The sequence below is a fragment of the Paroedura picta genome, chromosome 1 (genome assembly GCF_049243985.1).
Source record: "Paroedura picta isolate Pp20150507F chromosome 1, Ppicta_v3.0, whole genome shotgun sequence".
NCBI classification, from domain to species: domain Eukaryota; kingdom Metazoa; phylum Chordata; class Lepidosauria; order Squamata; family Gekkonidae; genus Paroedura; species Paroedura picta.
This window is the reverse complement of record NC_135369.1, coordinates 149,257,881-149,282,003: the sequence shown is the minus strand read 5'-3', so window position 1 is coordinate 149,282,003 and position 24,123 is coordinate 149,257,881. Positions and strand designations below refer to the sequence as shown.

The following is a 24,123-nucleotide window of genomic DNA, read 5'->3' as shown; positions in this document are numbered from 1 at the left end:
CCTTCCACCCTTTTTTGAAGATCGGAATAACATTTGCTCTCTTCCAGTCCTCCGGGACATCTCCAGTCCTTAAAGAGGTCCCGAAGATGATGGACAAGGGCTGTGCAAGTTCTCTGGAAAGTTCTTTGCGCACTCTTGGGTGCATTTCATCCGGCCCAGGGGATTTGAACTCATCCAGTGCAGCTAAATGCCTCTCGACAACCTCTCTATCCATGTTAACCTGCCACCCAGACACTATCCTTTGGCTACTGCCATCTCTAGATGTGCCTAAACCCTTTGACCTGTGGGGAAAAACAGATATAAAATAGGCACTAAGCCTTTCTGCTTTCTCTGTATCTTCCGTTAGAGTTTGTCCATCCGCACCCAACAGTGGGCCTATTGCCTCCTTTACTTTACATTTGCTCCTCACATAACTGAAAAATCTTTTCTTGTTACAAAGGGCTTCCCTAGCCAATCTTAGCTCACTCTCAGCTTTGGCCTTTCTGATGATTGATCTACAGTGCCTAGTAACCTGTAGGTACTCTTCTTTAGAGCTCTGTCCTTCCCTCCATTTCCTGAACATTTTCCTTTTCTTTCTTAGTTCCTCTTGAAGTTTTCTGTTCATCAAAATAGGCTTCTTAGAGCTCCTGCAGTGTTTTCGTCTTTCTGGGATAGTCATTGATTGAGCATGCAATAGCTCTTGTTTGAGTAGCGCCCACCCTTCACATGCTCCCTTCCCTTCCAGCATTCTGGAATGGTTGGCCATTGCTAGATACACAGCACTTATCCAAATGACCTTTTGTTCACATCTAGCAATGCACTGCCTACATCTGTCTTACAAAAACATTGCCTTCTGTCTGTTTGGAGGCTTGCCACACTATTTTATTTAAAAAACCCAAAAAGTCAGCAGACAGGAAAGTGACTGCCTCCAGCTCCTGGATGAGGATGACAACAGCAGTGATAAGGCATGGTCACAAAGTGGAGTGAGATGATGGTGGCTCTCCACCAAGGAAGATTGGGGTTGCAACATGAAGGCAATTGCCAACTACCTCTGCTTGGAACACTCATGGTTAGGGTCACCATGAATTGGTTGTGACACAAAGCATGTTCTCTTTCTTCTTCTTTGATGCAGGAAAACACTTCGGTCCATTCTGCACAACTTAAGTGTAGCTGAAGTCTTACAGTTTGTAAACGCTATTATTTTAGTGTTCTGCATGACGGTGTCAACAAACTGCAAAACTCTAGCAACATTCAGAATTTTATAGCGCTTCGGGGGGAACCCAGAAAAGTGGATTCCCCCCAAAAGAAGTGCTTGACTTCTGAGAGCAATCCACAACACATCAGCAAAAACTGTGCGTTCTCAAAATAGCGGTAGAAAGAATGTCCCTCCCTAGCTCCTGAGCTTCTGGAGATGGGATCACCATTCCCCCCCCCCCCCAATAAACTGCCGAAAGCAACGAATAAGCCAGCACGAGGCTTCTCCGGCTAAAGTCCCTTCACAAGCAATTCAGAAATGCTTAACAGAAAAACAAAGCTCCCTTCTGCAATTGTCTTTAAACTTTTTGAGCACAATACAGCCCCCTGTTCGACACTGCCCGTAATTGCACCCATCGTGGAAAAAAATTTTTTTACTTGAAGAGTGTGTAAACGATTAAGCACAAGCTTCAACGCTAGCAAAAAAGGTCTTTCTGAGACAATGAATGAACAAATATTCGTTGCTGCTGGTGTTTTGGGGTTAAAAAAACAGTTTTTTAAAGGTAAAGGGGCTTTTCAAGAGCATGAACAGTTCATTGGCTATTCTGTTTGATTGATTGCCAGGGGCGGGAAGAAGCATGGGAAAAAATTGCCTCTTTTGTTGTGATTCCGGCAAGACCGGAAACCCGTGGGAAATGAATAGACCGCTACTGGGACTTCAATATTCCATTAAAATTGCGGGTGTGCGGAATGACGAAATTCCACTATTAATTATAGCGTTTCTGCATACTGCAAACATTTGGCAACATTGGTCATTGTGCAGAATGGACCTTTGAGTTGCCAATGTTTGTAGCACTGAGTAAAAGGATGGCCAAAAAGAAAGAATAAATAATGGGAGTACTGCACAAAAGATCAAAGGAACAAGGTATTGTTTGTTACATGAAAGAATAGAAGGAAAGGTTACAAAAAGTTAAATGCTGATGAACATGAAATGTTGGTGAAGATGGAGCATATTGACTGAATCCAGCAGCAAATCAATGGATACATTAATATTATGAAATGCTAAAGATTTGGTTCTATTTCAAATGTACATAATAAAAATATTCAGAAAAGTACACAAATTGTCTACATTTTAATGTCAAATTCTCTTAAATTTTGTTAACTTCTGCAGTTCAGCCTCTCTTAATTGCACAAACATTAATTGTACTAATTTAGAATGAGGTATAACTACAAATTAGTAGGTATGTCTGACTTTGGCACTTAAATATTCAGTCAGTATTAAATCTGTACAGTTTAATGTAGGAAAACAATTCTAAATGTATCATGGTTGAATAACGGTTAGTTACCAAGGAACGACAATATGGCATTAATAAAGTTCACTTGCAAATGTTACTCTGAATGTATTAATGACACTATGAATCTTTGTCTTTTGGATAGTTTAGGAGATGGCATGATAGGAAATTAAATCTGTTAGTTCTACAGGCAATTTGTATAATAGGTTTGGCTTCTTGCTTAGGAATTGGTAACAATAAGAACCACAGATATCCAGTAAGAAAATTATATAAAAATTAAAACTGACATTATAAAATGTTACAAAGGCTTGGTTAATGTTTATCTTATTTATGAAGTATGTCCAGACATTTGTACTATCACTCAGTGCATATTCTCATAGCAGTATTTTGTATGTGTAACTCTCAGCCTTCCCAAATGTTTCAAATAATACTAATATATCTGTCAGACAAATTTAGAATTCAGCTTTGACTGAGCTGTCAGATTTAGAATTCAGTCCTGACTGAGTGCAATTTAGCATAGACAGTCAGTCAGTTGGGTCATCTAGGCCAGGAGTAGTCAACCTGTGGTCCTCCAGATGTCCATGGACTACAATTCCCATGAGCACCTACCAGCAAACGCTGGAGACCCACAGGTTGACTACCCCTGATCTAGTTCAACCCCCTGCACTATGCACTCATAACTCTATCGCTCATTCACTCTAACCTGCTACCCCCTTGAACCTTCACAGAATCAACCTCTCCGTCAGATGACGATCCAGCCTCTGTTTAAAAATTTCGAAAGATAGAGAACCCACCACTTCCTGAGGAAGCCTGTTCCACTGAGAAACCGCTCTGTCGGGAACTTCTTCTGGATGTTTAGACAGAATTTCTTTTGAATTAATTTCATCCCATTGGATCTGGTTCATCCCTCTGGGGCAAGAGAGAAAAACTCTGTTCCATCCTCCATATGGCACCCTTTTAAACACTTGAAGGCTATCAGATCAATCTCCAGGCTAAACAGACCAAGCTCCCAAGCAAGTAGACAGATGGAGCAAGTGGACAAATGGAGGGAGGGACCCCTCTCTAGCTTTGATTGTATATCTGAATCAGAGAAGACCTCTGGCCTCTGTTACCAGCTAAAGCTCTTTTTCTGAGTTTAGAGAATACAAATTTCAGCAGTATCTCTGGTTTACTTAAGTACTGAAAGTCATAAAAAACATGGGTTTTTCTATCTCCTTAAATAACATCAAGGGAGGAAGGTTAATTTCCCCACTGGCCCTGACAATCACAACCGTTCAGAACAGGCAGATTAAACCCTAGGAACACTGCCCTCTCCACCCACTTTTTTACCAATCCAAAATCAGAGAAGTAGAGGATATATTTCAAACATGCATTGAGCTCACTACTTATTAATGATTAATTTTAAAAACCCTGCAGAAATATAGTATCATAAATATTTGAATTGGGGTCAGCTCATAGTAGGTCTAGCAGTTGCTCTGGATTTATGGCATCAGAATATAGAATTGCAATTTGCAGCTTTTTCTTAAATATAACACACAAAAGGAGAAAAAACAAACATAAATAGCTAGGGCTCTATGGTCAGAAAAGAGCTTTCACTGGGAATGTCCTGACCACAAGTGGTCACAAGAACATCAAGTCTGGTTACCACCTGTAAGCAGGACTGTCTACTCATTTTTATTAATTTATTTTATTAATTAAAATAATATTATCTCACAGCTCAAGAAAGTTTACAAATCAAAACTGAATAAATCAAATTTTAAAAGACAATTAAAACAACACCCCTAATAACCTCCCCCCCAAAATCTACCGACAGTCTGGGACACATACCTGCTCTGAGGCTACTTGGTCAGGGCCCCCTCCCTCCCTTACAAACACACATATATACACAGAGAGATTCCCTTCTCACTCCCCCCTTACCTGTTGGTTTCCCAACCTATTACTTGGTTCCTCCCCCCCGCCCTCACACATACACACACACCCTTCCCCACTATTTCCCCCCTTAACTGTTGGTTTACCAATCTCCTCCTTGGCTCCTCCGCCTCCCTCACTTGCAAACACACACACAGAAACAGCCTTCCCTTCCCCACTCCCATCCCCCCCCTACTTGTTGGTTTCCCAACCTCCCTCCCAAGCAAACAAACACACACACACAAACACACTCCCTTCCCCCCTCCCTTTCCTGCTTACCTTCTCCTCCAGCCTCCACCACTGCCATGGCCCTTGCCGGTCACGCAGTGACTGGCTAGCCACTGTCAAGCCCTCAGGGGCAGCAGCTGCTGAGGCCCCCGCTGGTTGCACAGTGGCTGGCTAGGCTCCCAGGGCTGGCATGGCTGCTACCAAGGCCTCAACGGTGGGGCAGCTGCTGCAAAAGCCTCTGCTGATTGCGCAGCTGCTGGCTAAGCCCCCAGGCCAATGTAGCTACTGGCTGGGCCCTCTACATCTTCTGGTGCACTCCATGGGTGTGTCTACGGACATAACGTCCATATTCATATCCATTTGTGGAGGCGTACCAGAACACGTGTCCCACATAAAAAGAAACATGACAGCAGTTTTTATCTCATTAAAAACTCTAGCAAAAGGCAGCCTTGCAGTGCCTCTTTCAAGTTTCTGACAGCTGTGTTCCCTTCACCTCCTCAGGGAGGCCATCTCACAAAGAAGGAGCTGCAATGGAAATATTTTGAGGTCTGCTTGACAACAGGTGGACTACCTTCAGTGAAGGAACATCTAATAGGTGGAGCCAGACTACTATGGGTAAGAACGTAAGAAGAACCCTGCTGGATGAAACCAATCGTCCACTTAGTTCAGTATCCCATCTTGCACAGTGGCCAAGTGGTTCCTCTGGATGGCTAATGGGGCGGAGAGTCTGCCTTTTCCTGATGTTGTCTCCTGGCAATGGGATTCAGAGGCTGCTTCTGAATGGGAAGGTTCCCCTCTGTCACCATGGCTACTTATCCTCCATGAATCTATCCAATCCCCCTTTAAAGCTGCTTATTCCTGTGGTCATCACTATATCCTCTGGCAGCAAAGTCCCCAGACAGGGACAAAATGGAGGAGAATGTCTTTTAGAAAGATATTGATTTATTTCTATTTTCTTCTTTTCCCCCTTTTTTTTCTTATTTGGTATCCTGTATTTTTTTATTTATTGTCTATGCTATATTTTAAAATCTTGAATAAAATCTTTATTAAAAAAACAGAAATATATTTATTTATGTAAAGATCTTTATGTTGCCACTGCAGGACCCTGCCTGAAGCGGCCTACAAAATAAAATTTAAAATCAAACAAATGAATAGAAAGTTAAAAGTTATTAAGATCCAGCTTTAAATTTCAGGCCCCGTATAAAAACACAGATCAAAGAAACAAACGACTCACAGCTATACACCACTACCAAATAGAAATATTGCTTTAAAGCAGGGGTAGTCAACCTGTGGTCCTCCAGATGTTCATGAACTACAATTCCCATGAGCCCCTGCCAGCAAATGCTGGCAGGGGCTCATGGGAATTGTAGTCCATGAACATCTGGAGGTCCACAGGTTGACTACCCCTGCTTTAAAGGGCTTGGTAAACAGTTTGGCCTGGTGCTTAAAAAACAACAACAACACACACACACACAGAAATGACCCCCAGCCAGGTCATGCAAAGTCCAAGATATGTGTGTTCTATTCCTTGTGAGGTTTAAAAAGTTCTAATCAGGCTCTTGGACTCAGAAACAAAACAACAGGGATGTAGCTGTTTTAGCAGAGGCGGGATGTGCTTCCGTTGGCTGGCTGATACTTCCAATCAGCTAAGAATAAGAAAACAGAGTGCTGGTGAATCAGAGGCAGAGAGTGGAAGGCACTTGTTGCTGCTATGCCAAGCTGTTTTTCAAACAGCAAGGCTGAGTCAATGGAAGCATATCCTTGAACTCTTAACCTGCTCAGCAAATGCAAAATCCACTCCATTCAGTCCAGGATCTACTATTATTCTTTTAACATCAAGGCACAGGATTTTATGTAACTGTTAAACAGCGTAAGGAAGAGAAAATATTTCTGTGCCAAGGAATTCATAATCCAAAGTGAAGGTTCCCAAGTCTTGTCCAGCTCTTAGGGCAGTACTGGAATTTTCACAATGGTGGCCAGGAGGGCAGAGGCCAATTGCAAAATGAAATTTTCTAAATGTTGGGAAGTTCAACTTCCAAGCCCCCCACTCCCATTATGGAGGTAGCTGTTTCTGAATGGTTGGTTCTTGCAGACACAAAAATCATGCCCCAGATCTCTTTTGAAGCTCCTTTACTCTTTTTTCCTGTTCCAGTGAGGCAGAGGAAAGCCTAGATTTGCTCTTTGCTTTTGGAAAGATGGGAATGGATAACAGGAAATACACCATGCAAAGGCACTGCACTGAGGATCAATTATCTTAGTTACCGTATTTGCCAGCGTATAAGATGACTGGGTGTATAAGGCGACCCCCCAACATTTCCACTCAAAATATAGAGTTTGTCACCATTGTACAGCTGCAGCATGACCGCAGCGCCTCTGGCCCGCTTCTGCATCTCCCTGTGACTGGCACTAGTGCACATGTGCGCATGTGCGAGCTCTGCGTAGACAAGGGGCGGACTGGAGTACCGCTACTTCCCGCTGAGCAGAATGGGCTGGTCACGCCGAAAAGGCTGGCACCCCTGTCTCGCTGCTGATGCTTGCCGCAGCCACGCTGATGACCCACCACGGCTGCGCTGGATACCGTGCGATACTGGATGGTATGTAGAATGAGGTGGGTGGGCATCGGGAGGCCACTATGGGTAGCTATGTCTATCCCAAATGAAGTGCACCCGGCATATAGGACGACCCCCCCACTTGGAGGCATGTTTTTCAGGGGGGGAAAGTAGTCTTATACGCCAGCAAATAGGGTATATATCCTCCAGTGGAATATAGCTCACCAGTCATGTACACCAACCTAGCAAGGTTCAAAATATCTGTTGTTTTTGCTGCTTACTTGGAACTGAAAAAAGGAGGCTGTTGTACAGATCACACCCACAACTTAAAGAAATAGCTCCTATCTACACTGGCTCCTAACTACACCGGCTCCTGATAGAAGAACAAATCAGGTTCAAAGTTCTGTTTTTTACCACTAAGGCCCTAGACGGTCTGGGGTCTACTTGTGGGACCACCTTCCCCACTATGCCCCCCAAAGAGATCTATGGTTGAGGAAACAAAACCTGCTCAAGATTCCTGGCCTTAACCGGAGTCAGGTTTTTTGGCCCTGGCATGGCCTGTTAGAATGTTCTTCCAGGTGAGTGGAAACAGTTTTGCAGAGCCTGCAAGACAGAGCTATTCCACCAGGCCTACAACTGAGCCTATAAATACGACCAATTAGTTGGCCTCCCTACATAAACAAAAGGTATAACATCTGCACATCCCCTCAATAGAAGAAGAGTTAGTTTTTATACCCCACTTTTCACTATCTGAAGGAATCTCAAAGCGGCTTACAATTGCCTTCCCTTTCTCTCCCTGCACCAGACACTCTATGAGGTATGCAGGGCTGAAAGAGATAATAGCAAGCACCCCACTGTTCCTTCCCTCCCTCCCTGTCAGAGGGAAGGCAAGAGGTTCTGACTGATTTTACATGTAAACCTGATTATTTTAAAAAGTTTAAGTGATTGATTTATTATATAGTATATGTCGTAAGCCAACCTGAACTCTCGGGGAAGGGTGGTATAGAAATCTGAAAATAAATAAATAAACAAAACAGGCAGAGACTATAACTGCACATCCACTTTGCTGCTTGTAAGTATTGGTCTGATTTGACATTTGACAATGGGAGGGAAAAGGGAGGAAAGCAGAGGGAGAAGTAAGGGTGAAAATGACTCTGAGTATTATCATTTGTTCTTGTTGTGCTGAACAGAGAATTTTACCAGGTGCAGCTTGGTGCTTATTGAGCTCTATAAGAATTGCATCCTATCCCAGTGTTGTTATGGACTGTTTCCACACTGAGAACTTTGCTCCCCTGGCTCCTGTGTAGGAGTACAATTCCGGGACAGATGAGGTCCAGGAGCCGGAAGAGGTCCAGGATCTGGAAGAGGCAGGGCAACCTGACCCGGCTCAAACTCCAGCCTCTGGTATGGTAAGAACAGCTACACCTGCTTAACCTCCTTCTACACAGCAACACGATCTCTTGTTGCACACAAAATCTAGCAATTATGCTTAATTCCAGAAGGAGCTATTGCTGAATTAAATAAAAGTTATCTTGGATTCTAGATGAACAAAACTGTGAATGAAGGATTCCCGTTGTCTCAATAAAAGCTTTAAACCTCTTAAGAAATGAAGACATGCAGTGTAACAATCTAGCAGACGGCAGGAACATAATAATAGGATGGCTGCAGAATAACTAGGAAGAAAATCCCTCAAACTCAATAACTGATTGTAAATTCAATCTCTATGGTTGGCTGCTGTCATGACTCTTCCAATAAAACTGAATTATTAAATCAGCACAATTTAGTTTTGCAGAGTATTACTGCATGTATTATATAGTAAGCTATTACATAGTTATTAATGTGTGTTTTCAAGAACTGCTGAAGAGACGGCATTCAACATGAGCAGCCCCAAATATATATACACAAGACTGGATGTTAATGGAAACACTGGGTAGCATTTTGCCTTTGACACTGGGGAACAAGTTATACATTTCTTAAAGAAAACCATTCAAACACACCAAAGCCAAGGTGTGAAGTCCTTGTTCTTTTGTCAACATAATCTCTGCTTTCTTTGGACATCTATGACCCAAAGCTACCAGAAAAGGTTTTGTTCTTCCTTTCATCCAACACCTATATTCTACACCATATTTATAAAGCCATGAATACCAGCACTTTTATTTTAACATTGTATACACCAGGGGTAGTCAAACTGCGGCCCTCCAGATGTCCATGGACTACAATTCCCATGAGCCCCTGCCAGCAGTCATCAGTATACACTGATGACTAAGCAGTTACTGAGCTATTTAGGTTCCAGGTCAGGAAGGTGGTTGGCAAGTCTCCCCTCACCCACTTGAACTTGCCATACAAGAGACAGGGGATTAAGGCCTGATATATCATCTGGGACCCTCTTCTGATTGGCTAGCCAGTTGACTGCTATTTTTCTTTGAACCATACTGGGGGTAGAACAATAGAGAACATTTATTATGTGGTTCAATTTTTGCATTGTCAGATATGCCTCATGTTATTTTGTCTTGGGGAATGAACTATGCACTGGACTGGCACGATTTCTGACAACACGAAAAGAAGATAGCGACCTTTCTGATCACCCTAAATATGATGACAGAGATATTGGGTCCCATGTGAACAAAAGTCACCTGGGACAGGGCTGAGGTGACAAGGTGAATTAGGGAAGAATGCTTCTTCTCCCTCTTGTGCCATTGGAAAGGCTAACAGGATCCTGGTTTTCTTGACCATTTCTTCGTTTCAGTAGTTTTGAGTAGATTTTTTCAGCTATAAGCTGACACACTACATATGAAAAGCAGTTTGAAAAGCCAAAACAAAGAGAACAGTTCTAAAAAAGAGTAGGCTTGCGATCATGTAATTTTGAAGCATATCTTCATCATAAGGGATAAATCTTAGTTTCACATTAGCATAAAGTCACATTGCAATGACAGAGATGGTTTGGTTTAAACAGATGGAAGCAGTTTCTGCTTTCTGCTCCCCATGAAAAGCCCCAGAGAGCAAACAGTTGTTTTCATGAAGAGCAGAAAGCAAGGGCTCAAATGTCTACTTTTGCTCTTCCTGAACTACCATAAATGTCTTAAAAATATGTGAAAGTTCACAGCAGGTTTTCAGTTTGTGAATATTTCTTTGGGAATCATGAACCAGCCAAAATTCATGATAAAGTGTATTATTTATTTATTTATTATTTATTATTTGAATGTATTACCCACTGCTATTGTACTGCATTTCACAGTAGGTTACAATAAAACAATAAAAACCTCCATTACATATAAAACCAAAAGCCCACTCCAGCAACGAGACAATCCATAAAAACCCAATTCCTACCCACTCGTTTCTTTCCCACAGCACCTCAGGGGGCCATAACATTTGGAGGTACCAACGATACCAATATGGATGGTGTTCAGTGTGGAAAAGGCCCCCGATCATTCATGCCCTGGCCTTAACCAAGGACCTAGTGGAAGAGCTCTGTCTAACAGGCCCTATGGAATCATGCAAGCCCTTTCAGAGCCCTCAGCTCTTCTGGGAACTCATTCCACCCTGGTCGAGGCCAGGCGAATCTCCCATAGGCTGGGAACTACCAACAGGTTTGTACCCAGAGTGTAAAGCCCTGAAGGGGGCATAAGGTGACAGGTGATCTTTCAGTTATATGGGTCCCAGACTGTGAAGGGCTTTAAAGTCAATATCAAAACCTTGAACTTGATCCAGGCTGCAACTGACAACCAATGCAGCTGCCTCAGCACAGACTAGATATTGGCCTTACAAGGTATTCCATTGAGGACTCTAGTAGCCACATTTTGTACCAGCTGCAATTTTCGGGTCAAGGACTAGGGAAGGTCCATATAGAGCGAGTTACAGAAATCCAATCTGAGGTGACGGTCACATGGATCACCATGGCCATGTATTCCGGGGACAGGTAGGGTGCTATTAGCCTCACCTGGTAAAGTTGGTAAAATGCCGAACACGCTATTTTTTTTGACCTGGACCTCCATTGTAAGGGAGGCATCCAGAATCACCTCCAGGTTCCTGATGTAGGACAAGATGTTTAGCAGTACCCAATCAGATCGTGAAGCTCTGCTTCCTGGAATGCCCCTTTCCTTCCCAATCTCAGTACCTCCATCTTGGAGGGGTTGAGTTTCAGGCAACTTTTCTCTAGCTGTTTCGCTATGGCTTCCAAACATCTGGCAAATATATCTGGGGGGAGAGTCTGGATGGCCATCCATGAGGAGAAATTGCTGGGTGTCATCAGCGTACTGATGACAACCCAGCCAAATACTTCGGACCAGCTGGGCCAGAGGGTGCATAAAGACACATAGGGGACAGGACTGTCCCTTGAGGGACTCCACAAGGGAGTTGAAAGGGGTGTGAAAGCTCTTCCACTGAGATCCTCTCTGTTTAGTTTGGAAGACAGGAGAGCAGCCACCAAAGGGCTGTCTTACAAATCTAAGTCCCAGCAAGGTGGTGGGCCAAGAGTTCATGGTCAAATACATCTGACAGATCTAACATTACAAGGATGGTTGAAATGCTCCTATCAAGCCGGTGCTGAAGATCATCCACCATGATGACCAACACTGTCTTCACCCTGTGGCCAGGACTGAAGCCCGACTGGTATGGATAGAGTTTAGTTCATCGGCTGGTTTATGCCCATTCCTAATTTTGAGTCAGGGGTACAGATGACACCCCTTCTGGTAGGCAGCCTTTTCCTCCAGCCTGGCTTTGTAGGGAGTCTTAGTGTTCCATCTCTACCATAAATGACGATAGTCAGTGCTGGCAAATTTAATACTGGTTGAAGAAGTTTTGTGATACTTTTTAGAAAAATTGACATATGTAGAAGAAGTAGTTCAGAACTGGAAATAGTTTATAGTCAATACTGAAGAATATTCAGTAGACCAAATATCTCCTATGTAAATTTATCTGTAAATTAATAAGTGCTTACCTCTGTGTTTGTGTAGCATAACTATTGTCGTATGCCTCATAACTTGGTTCATCGTATTCACCCCCATAACCGTCATCATATCCCTGCAGTAAAAACAAAAACCTAATTTAGAAGGCTGATATATTACAAAAGGTATTAGTCTAGAAGAGAAATTATGTAATGATATATAGATGCCATATTTGCGTAGACCAGCACAACTTACACTCTAGCAAAGAGCTTGAATGGGCTGAGAAAAAAAAAATCAATGATTAATTTGAGATCTCTTTTTATTCACTGCTGTAATGAAGTTTGCACTGTGGAAAGAAGAATATCTCAGGAAGATGCTAATGAAACTCGTTTTCTCTAGAATTCAATATACAAATGTTTTTCTAAATATCTGCGGGTGAAGAATAGCCACAGAAATGAACAAATGATTGCAAGAGTATATTGATCTCATTACACCATTAAGAAGGTCATTACCGAACATAAAACACACCATTCAAGTCTTTCATTTTAAAAAATGTGATATAACTTTGGGAAGAAAGCCATAGATAATAATTATAAATAACCTTTGTAATGAACAGCTTTTAACTTCCATGAGCATTCATTCATTCCTGCTTTGATCACCTCTCCTGCTGCAACTAACAGTGTGCAGTGAAAGGCAGTGAACTAGCATATACAACAGTCATGCCTGTTTTTTCAAAGCAGCTATTGGACAGACAAGTGAGATGACACAAAGATATAATTTAACAATAGATTATTTTTAATCACCCATCTTGTGCAACCATCTCAGGGTGGTTTACAACAGTTCAAGGTCACAGTAAACAATAAGAACTAATAACATTAGAACATAAAGCATTTAAAAACCATTCAAAATAATTAAAAACGTATTAACTATGGCTGTCAGAATAACTGTGTTCCCTTTTTGGTTCCAAGGTGGGAAATTCTACAGGGAGGGCCCTGATGGTGTTCTGTGACTCACTGGCCCCAACCTGGCAGAAGAGCTCCATCGTTCAGGTTCTTTGGAACTTTGAAAGCTCTTTTAAGGCCTGCAGATCTTCTAAGAGCTCATTTCTCCAGGTAGGGGCCAGCACTGGAAAGGTCCTGGTCGAATGCAGATCTCTCAGGCCACGGATCACCATCCTGTTCGTGTTGGCAGTGCGAAGTGCTCTTTGGGAGATGTTAGGTGAAAACAAGCACTAAGAAACTGGAAATAAGCACTAACATGGAAATAAGCACTACATTGTAGAAGAGAAATGTGTTAAAAATGCCAGCCAAAGTGGCCCACCTTAATAGTTTATTTATTAATTTTGTTTTTTCCCCACCTTTCTCCCAATGAGGATTCAAAGTGACTTTCATCATTCTCCTCTACTCCATTTTATCCTCACAACAACCCTCCGGTTGAAGCTGAGTGTGTGATTTGCCCCAAAGAATCGAAAGCTGTGTGGCTCTCCCAGACCCTAGTCCAGCACTCTAACCAATATAAACACACTGGCTTTCACAGCAGATAAGCTGTTATCAACAATATTTATATAACACCTTCTTTCTTGGACTTAAGGCAATTTACAATGTGCCCAAGGCAAAAAGACTATATCAAATCAAATGTACAGGAAACTTAAGACAATACATTGCACAGAACCATTACACATCAGTCAGAAGACTCAAGAGACCTAATAATAAGTACAGTGCAGTACAATAAAGGAATACTACACATTAATCACTGAACCTTTCACCTTATGAATCCTGCTTTAATATTAGAAAATACGCTTAGCCCAATGAGAAAATCAAGTTAGGTCCTCTTCATTCAACATAATTTCAGCCAATGGGTTTAAATTTTTCTTGCTCCAATAATTTCATTTCAATATGTATATAAATTCATTAACATAAAGGAGCCAATTCATTTTTAAAATTAGGTTGAAACTTCATTATCCTCTGAATGCCTGAAATAAACATTTTTTTTCATAACAAGGCTGTGTAAGGAAGGCAGCATCTTTTGAGAAAAATCATTCCTAACCCTCTGTAAATTACAGCCAGTGAAGGGAGTCAAAAGTATAAATACAAAATCTTTTTTAAAAGAACTGTGTTTCTATTATACCTTTTTAAAAAAGTGAAGAAACCCCTTAGAACAGGGGTAGTCAACCGGTGGTCCTTCAGATGTCCATGGACTACAATTCCCATGAGCACTTGCTGGCAGGGGCTCATGGGAATTGTAGTCCATGGACATCTGGAGGACCACAGGTTGACTACCCCTGCCTTAGAGCAGAGGACACTGAAAAACACTCGCAGGAATGGGCAACACTATGATGGTTCCATACACATATGCACTCTTCATAGTTTGAATCACCACATTCCCATTGTATGCTGAACACACATGAAGCTATCTTAGACCGTTTATGCACTGGGAACTTCACTGCCCCAGCTCCTGTGCAGGAGCACAAATCGGGGGCGGATGAGGTACACCAGGCCAACTGCTCCCCCATGTGGGTGCAGGAAGAGGTGGGGCAACCTGCCACGACTAAAGCTCCAGCCTGCAGCACAGCATGAAACCTCCAGTGCATAATCGGTCTTATAGTGAACCATTGTACTATGCTGGCTTTCTGGCAAGCCTTAAGTACCATATTTTTACACAAGACTTTTCAAAAGTCTGTATAACAAACAAATAGTCACCACATTTAAACAGTGGATATTTCCTGTACTTTTCAAACTGTGTTTTTCACCCTGTTCTCAGGAACTGATTCCCCAGCAGGCTTCTGGGGCACCAGCTTGGTGTACTGGTGTAATGCCTAAGAGTAACGGCCTCTAATCTGAAGAACTGGGTTTGATTCCCCACTCCTGAACATGCAGCCAGCTAGGTGACCATGGGCCAATCACAATTCTCTCAGAGCTCTCTCAACCTCACCCACCTCACAGGGTGTCTGTGAGACTCCTTTGGGTAATGAAAAGCAGGGTACATGAAAACAGCTGTTCTTCAACATTTGTTCTGGAGACCACCGCAGATGTAGCTTTAACTGCTCTGGATGACGCAACCTTTCATCCCCTGATATTTCGAGTCAGCATTTTGTGAGACAGCTACACAAGTCTTTTGTGTTTAATTTTTTCAGACAACAGCTTATCACAGCCTACTGATTTCACTGGTTTCCCATCATTCCAGGTTGATACATTTTCAATACCTATCCAAATATCTACCCTTGCTTATTTAAAAAAAAAACACCTAATCACATGCACTTCATTGGGTAGTGATTAGTTTTAAAAATATGTGCTACTCAGACTCCAGGGTATTACTGCAAAGATTATTGGATCCCACCAGTGCCTGTTCCAAGTAGCTACTTCAGAGTGCATTCAACTGCTTTCAGGAAATTGGATTGGGCAGAGATATCAGTAGAAGTAGAGTAGCTCTTATGGAGCTCCCAATATTTACCATGTTAATAGAAAGTTACCCACTCATCCTCATCAATGAGAAAGTAATTGTTACATTAAGAAGGTGCATAATCAGCATGGGGGAGCACTCTCATATTGGTCTGGATCAAATCAGTAGGAGAAAAACAAGCCTAGCCCAGAGCCCCATGCATTATTTATTTGTTTATTGTATTTATATACTGCCCTTCCTGAAGGCTCAGAGCTGTTTACATGAAACAGGAGCTATACAGATAACTCAGTTTGTAATAATGTGGCGATAACAGTAACAATATAACAGCAATATAAGGATAACAATAAACAACACTGTAAAATGATAGAATACTAAAAAGCTAAAGGTATCCCCTGTGAAAGCACCAAGTCATGTCTGACCCTTGGGGTGACGCCCTCTAGCGTTTTCTTGCCAGACTCAATACAGGGTGGTTTGCAAGTGCCTTCCCCAGTCATTACCGTTTACCCCCCAGCAGCAAGCTGGGTACTCATTTTACCGACCTCGGTAGGATGGAAGGCTGAGTCAACCTTGAGCCGGCTGCTGGGATTGAACTCCCAGCCTCATGGGCAGAGCTTCAGACTGCATGTCTGCTGCCTTACCACAAGAATACTAGGGATAACATTAATCAATTCATACTGAGTTGTTGGAAGGTGGCTTGGGAGACAATGGGAAGCGGTGGTTCAGGATGACCTCAACCAAATGCCTGGTGGAGGAGCTCCCTTTTGCAGGCCCTGTGGAACTGTTTGAGTTCAATGTATATCAGAGGCCATGCATACATGAGTCACCTGCTTCATCAACACAACACAAACAATGGAACGAATTTACAGATAGCCAGTGACCATTGGAACTCTTATCTATAACAAGGTGAAACAGTCTTAATAGCATTCTAAGGATCAAAAGGGTAGAGATATTCTGCTCACTAGGTAAGTACCTAAATATATATTTGCACTGACAGATCACAGCTCTATTTGACAACAATTTTCAAATTGATGGCTGGTGGCGCTTTCCTAAGCTAGCATGATTGCAGGAATTGCTCCTGCTTCTATCTGTGATGGCTGATTGACGTATTCAGGGAGAGTTGGGATTTTTCACAAGAACAATATTGTATGAATTTGCCATTAAATATAATTTTTCACCAGCATTTTTTGGCTACCTAATATATAAAGTAGAATCATCTGACATTCAATGGTACAAGAACATTTTGTGATATTTTCCAAAAAGCCTGGGTGGAGGAGCACACTAAAAATGTCAGGGGAAAAACTCAGATCTGGAATTGTAAGAGATTCTACTATTACCCTTCAAGGACCCAATTATGTGAGCTGCTGTCTTCTTCAGATAAGTAGCATGTACAGGTGATTTTCACGGTACTGTTATTTGAAGGCTGCCTCCAGTAGGACTCTGGAAAGGCAGCATAAAAGTTTCTTTATTAAAATAAAATGACATAACAAATGGAACACAACAGCTGAGCGTGTTCAAACATAAGCCAGTCTGCAAGCAAAAACGGATGAATTCTTGCAGCCCCCCCCCTTACCAGATGTGCAACTGGAAAAGTAGCATCAACCAAAAATAGGCAACTGTAGATTTTCTACAGTTTCACTTTCCATTCCAGCTGTCTTGTGATTTAACATGGATTATTCACTGTTTCTTTTCATTCATTCACATCGTTCCTGTCTCTCCACATTATTGATAGACAAATGATAAAGAATCTTGGTGTAATGGTATGCACTATAGCGTCAAGATTCTGTACTGCTTATGTGCATCCAAAATATGAAGAGGAAAATAAGCTCAAAATGATGGAAGTAACTTAAAGAAGAAATGGCAGATCACTAATGCTTTGAAGCTACTTTGTAAACAAGAACAGGAAGTTTGGAACCCAGATATTTTGGCATGAATTCTGAGGGAGAGGGTTTTGGAAGCATCCCTACATAAGTAAAGGGAGTTTAAAATAAGAGCATAGAATCACTTGCAGAGTGAATTTCCCACTCCTCCACTACTTTCTCTATACTTTTTTTGAGAATCACTTTCCTATAGCTTCACTGTTCTAGGAGGGAGGGAGACACGAAGAGGCAGTCAACTGGGGGATGGGAGGGGTGCAGTAGAGGCAGTTGACCTAACCAATTGCTGCTTTCCTTGAGTGAATGTGCACTGGGCTTTTTATCCCCTTTGACCCCAAATTAAAGTAAGTCATCTACATGTTATTTGATTTCCATTCTGATATTTAGCGCTTTAAATTTTCACTCTGCAATGGCTATGATTGATCCGCAGTGACCCTACCTTTCCTCCACAAAATCCAGGAGCAGATATAAGTCGCTATATTTGAGGAACCCACTTTGAGAGCCCCCAGTATTAAGCGTAGATGTTCTGTGTTTTGCCTCCCTGACACCTCTAACGCTGATGTAGCGAGGCGGTCTGTCACTAATTGGTCAGGGCATCATTTCAAGGACTGCCTGGTTCTTGGTTGCAAGACTTCCCTCACAAGACTAATTTTTGCCCTCATTTTGGGATCTGTTCTAAAGTGACTGCACTCCAGAAGCCCACGCTGAGATTTGCCTCTTGGATTTATTTTCCCCTCCTCATTTTTGGTAAGGCTGCTGCCTCCAATCTCCGAGCAGCTCTCTCCGAAGAGAGCAAACGTTATTCTGATCTTCAAAAAAGGGAGGAAGGATGACCCGGGAAACTATAGACCAGTAAGTCTGACCTCTGTTGTGGGTAAGATAATGGAGCAGATATTAAAGGGAGTGATCTGCAAACATCTGGAGGACAATTTGGTGATCCAAGGAAGTCAGCATGGATTTGTCTCCAACAGGTCCTGCCAGACCAACCTGGTTTCCTTTTTTGACCAAGTAACAGGTTTGCTGGATTGCGGAAATTCGGTTGATGTCATTTACTTGGATTTTAGTAAAGTTTTTCACAAGGTTCCCCATGATGTTCTGATGGATAAGTTGAAGGACTGCAATCTGGATTTTCAGATAGTTAAGTGGAATTGGTTAGAGAACCGCACTCAAAGAGTTGTTGTCAATGGTGTTTCATCAGACTGGAGAGAGGTGAGTAGCAGGGCTCGGTGCTCGGCCCGGTACTTTTTAACATATTTATTAATGATCTATATGAGGGGGTGGAGGGACTACTCATCAAGTTTGCAGATGACACCAAATTGGGAGGACTGGCAAATACTCCGGAAGATAGAGACAGAGTTCAACAAGATCTGAACACAATGGAAAAATGGGCAAATGAGAACAAGATGCAATTTAATAAAGATAAGTGTAAAGTTCTGCATCTGGGTCAGAAAAATGAAAAGCATGCCTCCTGGATGGGGGATACGCTTCTAGGTAACACTGTGTGTGAACGAGACCTTGGGGTGCTTGTGGATTGTAAACTAAACATGAGCAAGCAGTGTGATGCAGTGGTAAAAAAGGCGAATGCCATGTTGGGCTGTATCAACAGGGGCATCACATCAAAATCACAAGATGTCATAGTCCCATTGTATACGGCACTGGTCAGACCACACCTGGAGTACTGTGTGCAGTTCTGGAAGCCTCACTTCAAGAAGGATGTAGATAAATTTGAAAGGGTACAGAGGAGAGTGACGAAGATGATCTGGGGCCAAGGGACCAAGCCCTATGAAGATAGGTTGAGGGACTTGGGAATGTTCAGCCTGGAGAAAAGGAGGTTGAGAGGGGACATGATAGCCCTCTTTAAGTATTTGAAAGGTTGTCACTTGGAGGAGGGCAGGATGCTGTTTCTGTTGGCTGCAGAGGAGAGGACACACAGTAATAGGTTTAAGCTACAAGTACAACGATATAGGCTAGATATCAGGAAAAAAATTTTCACAGTTAGAGTAGTTCAGCAGTGGAATAGGCTGCCTAAGGAGGTGGTGAACTCCCCCTCACTGGCAGTCTTCAAGCAAAGGTTGAATACACACTTTTCTTGGATGCTTTAGGATGCTTAGGGCTGATCCTGCATTGAGCAGGGGGTTGGACTAGATGGCCTGTATGGCTCCTTCCAACTCTATGATTCTATGATTCTATGAACATATACAGGTCGTTCAAGCCTAGGGCCCATTCCGCACCAGGATCAATGTGGCAAATTGATTACGGAAAGAAAAAACAGAATTTAAAATAGTGGAAGTCGGCGTAATGCATACATGCCTTTGTAATGGAATCCAGTTGCGTTTCAATCGTTTCCCACAGGTTTCTGGTCTCAGCAAAAATTGCTAGAAAGGAAGCGATTTTTGTCATGCTTTGTCCCGCCCCTGGCTGTCAATCAAATGAGCAGCCAATGGGCGGTTGTTAACATTCTCTGGAAAAGCCCCTTTGCCTTTAAGAACATGTTTTTTTAAAAAAAAGAAAAATACACGTTGCAACGAATATGCCTTGATTCCTTGCTTCCTCCTAACGTAGAGACCCATCTAGCAGGCAGCTGGCCTGTGACTTGCCGATTCATCGTTGCCATGCTCCCCCGAGTGAAAAAAAGATCCCCCCCCGGTGCACGGGCACGATTTTCGGCCGAAAATAAAGGGAACTTGCAAACGGGGCTGTGTTATGCTTGGTGACTTGAGCTTTTAAGCAGCTCTGTGGAGGGACTGCAGCCGGAGAAGCCTCGCTGGGTGAATGAAGGCTCGCCAGTTCGTTGCTCTCCGCTCGCTCTGAGAAAAAAAATGGCCATCGCTTCGCCAGAAGTTCAGATGAGAGAGCCAGGGGGAGGGACTTTGCTGATACCGCAACAATGGTAACGCACAGGTCTTTTTCGCTAGTGTTGCAGATTGGTTGCAAGAGTGTAGCACTTTCCAGAGGGTGAATCCACTTTTGGGGATTTTCCTGGAAGCGCTACAATGAAGCGCTTCTAGCGGGACTGTTTCTGGAGTGTGGCAGATTGTGTACGACGTTGTGCATAACTGCATATTAGTAGCAATTACAATTCGCCACACTCCTGCTACATTAAACTTGTGCGGAATGGACCTAGGTATTCTGGTGGGGACCTGAGACATTCTGGACCAGCTGCGGTTTCTGGATCAGGGTCAAGGGCAGGCCCACGTAGAGTGAGTCTTGGCAGCCACCTCTAGTAATAGTGTTCCAATGAGATGTATAGCTGTATCAGTGAAATCTTACATGTGTGGGCCTCTCTGTGTGTTAGGAGCAGGTAAACTTAACATTCTAATCTACAGTGATCGTTTATAGTTTTCTGGCTTCCCTTCTTTTCATTTCTAATATGCCATTTTTTAACCTTGAACCATCTGCAGTACACATGTAGCATACATATGATTTCTACTTAAGCAACATTTAAATGAAAGGTTTGCAGGTGTGAATAGGGCTTATTGTACTTGTGATTTGGTTACCGTGTGTAGTGGCCATCCAGGTAATGAGTAAAGATGTCGTCAAACTTCATGCAATTAAATGGCTAGATGTCAGTCCAGTAGCACTGCAGAGACTAACAAGATGGTTGTCTCTAAGATGGATTGGAATCTAGCTGTTGTACTGCAGACCAGCATGGCCGCCTTCTTAAACTATCTCCATGTACAACTCTCTCTCTCTCCCTCTGTGTGTATGTGTGTGTGAGAGAGAGATAGAGAGACTATAAATTAGCTTAACTCCAGCATCTCCTTTTTAGGCTTGTTATAGATCTTTAAAATTATTGTTTGGAGAACTTTGGGTATGGGACAGAAATACCAAGGAATAATCCTGTCCCCCAGCATGGCAGCAGTCTGTAGCAGCATGGCACAGCCATTAAAAATCAAGCCCTTCATTTGTTTTGGTTTTTTTGCTCAAATCCTCAGGAACCTCCAGAAGAACTAAACAGCAGCTTATTTAAATGCCTAGATTCTGCATAGTGTGTTGAATGATTTCTTTCCATTCTTTAGTTCCTTCTCAGAATGCTTCCTGGACTATCTGACTCAATTTACATGGTATATTATAATATATATACTGTATTTAGCTAAGTATACTTATGTAATATATTAACTAATACAAATTTTAAAGCTAAAACTGCTACAGATGAACAATAGGCCAATGGGAAAGTCATTCCTATTTTAGACAAAGGATGGTTCCCCTCCCACTATTTCATTTTCTTGGCTTTATCCATGACCTTTTCTTTTTAAATTTAGGGTAGGCATTTTGTTCTGAGACTGTGTCACTGCATTTTTGAGATTTTTAAAGTTTTCAACTACTCCCCCCCCTCACCATTTCTCTTGCCAGTGTCTTTTTAAATACAGTTGCCCTTTAAATGTAAAATCTTACCTTTGGCCCTTGCCATATACCACTACAAAAATTTACTTTTTGTAGTTGGACTTTAAAAAACCTTAAAATCACAACTGCTCTATTACCATTGCTTAAAGGTACGTTTCTCTTAAGCACTTCACTAAGGACTGAATCTCCTTTATGAATTCCACTATTAAAAGTTCTAAAGAGTAATGATGTTGTCTGCACTTTTTATTTCTGTAACTAGAAATTAAGCCCGCTGTCGCGTGAATACAGCGGGCGCTAGTGGTTGTAGGGCGGTGTTCCGTGCGTCTGTTGGTGTGGGCGTGGGCGAGCGCGCAGCGGCCGGTGCGTTTGGGGACCCGCGTGCGTTTTCCCGGGCCACAGTAAGGGTGGGGGCAGGCTGGCTGGCCGTGGTCGGCAGTCCGCGGGCAAGTGGCGCGGCCAGGCTGGGGGGTGCAGGTGCGCGGCGGGGCAACGGTGGCCTGAAGGAGGCGAGGCGCCATTGGCCACGGACTGCAGCGGCGAAGCGAGGGAGCAGCCGGGAAAGCGTCCGAGTGGGCACGCAGTAAGTCGCGGCAGGGAGAATGCTTGGGGGGCAGGCAAAGGGACGTGCGGGGCCAGGGTGGGAACGGCGCGGGCGGCAGCGTGCAGAGAGGCAGGTGGGGAGTCACAAGGGAAGTCGCGAGCAGTTCCCTGGGCAGGGAAGGGGTGCTGCTCCGAGTTTTTATCCCGGACAGCGCCCGCCCACTCTCCTCCCACTTACCCCTTACCCTTTTATTTAATACCGCGGAGTGGTTTAAAGATGTGCTTTAGACAACCACTAGGAGAAATGTTTAACTGTGCAGTTCTACAAAAACCTTTGTGGGAACAAAATCCTCTGAACACAGCTGTGTAGGATTCTGACGAGACCAATTTCAGACTGCTTTCTAAGTTTTATTTATTTATTTGATTTTTAGCCCACCCCTCTCCAGTGACTCATGGCAGAGTACAATATAAAACCCCCATAAAACATGATAAACCCCCATTCCATAACAGAGCAACGAAACATAGTTCAAAAGAGGATAAAACAAGATTAGCAGTATAATCCCTCCTCCCATCCCTGTAGCTGTCCACCCCCCAGGGTGGGGTATGCTGGATGTTCCTGCAATTAAATCCTTCATTGCCTTCTCATTTTGAACGTTTTTCCAGGGATAAAGTATAGTGGGATGAATAGATATATTTTACTGTGGCTAAGGAATTCAGGAACACACCCTTACACTGAGAGGAGGTGTGTGGGTCATTTCAGAATAAAAGAGGCATTTTCCTTTCATTACTCATGAGATTCAATGGAGGGGTTCATGTTGCATGAAGACAAAGAAATGATGCTTGGCCTCCACTCTTATCACAGATGTGTAAAGTCTGTAAGAATATTTATATTTTTATCCACAAAGAAAACCAAAGTGGCTTATAGAAGGCTGTCAAGATACAATTTAACAACCAGTTACTACTGATTAGTAGTTACTACTTTGCAGGATCAGGGGAATGCTGTGGGTATAGTTTATCTTGATTTCAGTAAAGCTTTTTGATAAGGTTCCACATGATATTCTGGTTGACAAGTTGCTAAAGTACAGTATGGACTAGATTACCCTGGATGACCCTAGATGACCTTGGAGATCCCTTCCAACTCTATGATTCTGAGTTTAACTAAACAAATCTAGGGCTGGTTCAGATCCACCAGTATGTCTAAGGCAAACCCTAGAGTGTGAACATGCACCAAGAGTAGGCTTGCCATTATTCTGAGAGCAGCAAGTAAGCAGTAGCCCCCAGGATCCCCCAGGATCCAGGTGCTACTGGGACTCTTCACTCCTATGAGAGCAAGGGGTGGGGAGGAACATCATGTGTTATGACATTACTTCCAGTCTTTACCTGGAAGTGACATCATGAGACCCTAGGAATTAATTCATTCTTATGGTGTTATGACATCACTTCTGGTTTGTATCTTCAAGTGATAAAAACCTCTGTGACAAATATGAATAAACAAACAGATGAATTCCTAGAGGGTAATTATGTCAATTCCAAGGACAAACAAAAATTGATATCACAGCCTCATCGTTGTTCTTTGCCTCAAAGTAGAAAGATTTGTGTCTTTGGCCATATTTTCGCTAGAAACAAACTCAGTCCAGACCTAGCAGGACCATCCCCATTTCCTCTACTTCCCTATAATGAAAATAGTGCATTATTTTGTGCTATTCTTAAGGTACCTGTCCCTGCCTACAGTTCAGAAGAAGAAATTCTCACAGTAGCTGTGCAACATATTATATTGGAACAGACACAGACAAGTGATAATTAGAAAAGATACTTTGGGCGTGATAAATTGTTCTGTATTAAATGATGGCCAAGCATTAGACCTGGTACAGAAATTTTGTCTTGGTTTTAAAAGATATGCATGAGTAATGAATCTAGAGACAAAGATTTTTCA

General features: G+C 42.7%; 1 protein-coding gene across 5 annotated transcripts in view; it reads right to left on the bottom strand.

Moving 5' to 3' along the window:
- KHDRBS2 (KH RNA binding domain containing, signal transduction associated 2) overlaps positions 1–24,123 on the bottom strand; it is a 537,632-nt gene that overhangs the window by 79,933 nt on the left and 433,576 nt on the right. For all 5 annotated transcript variants that reach the window (XR_013226200.1, XR_013226203.1, XR_013226205.1 and 2 more), the window contains exon 7: positions 12,087–12,169. Coding sequence is in view for 1 of the 5 variants with exons in the window: in XM_077307912.1 (XP_077164027.1) it covers positions 12,087–12,169 (83 nt within the window). In the remaining 4 variants the exon portion in view is untranslated. The remainder of the gene's footprint in view (positions 1–12,086; positions 12,170–24,123) is intronic.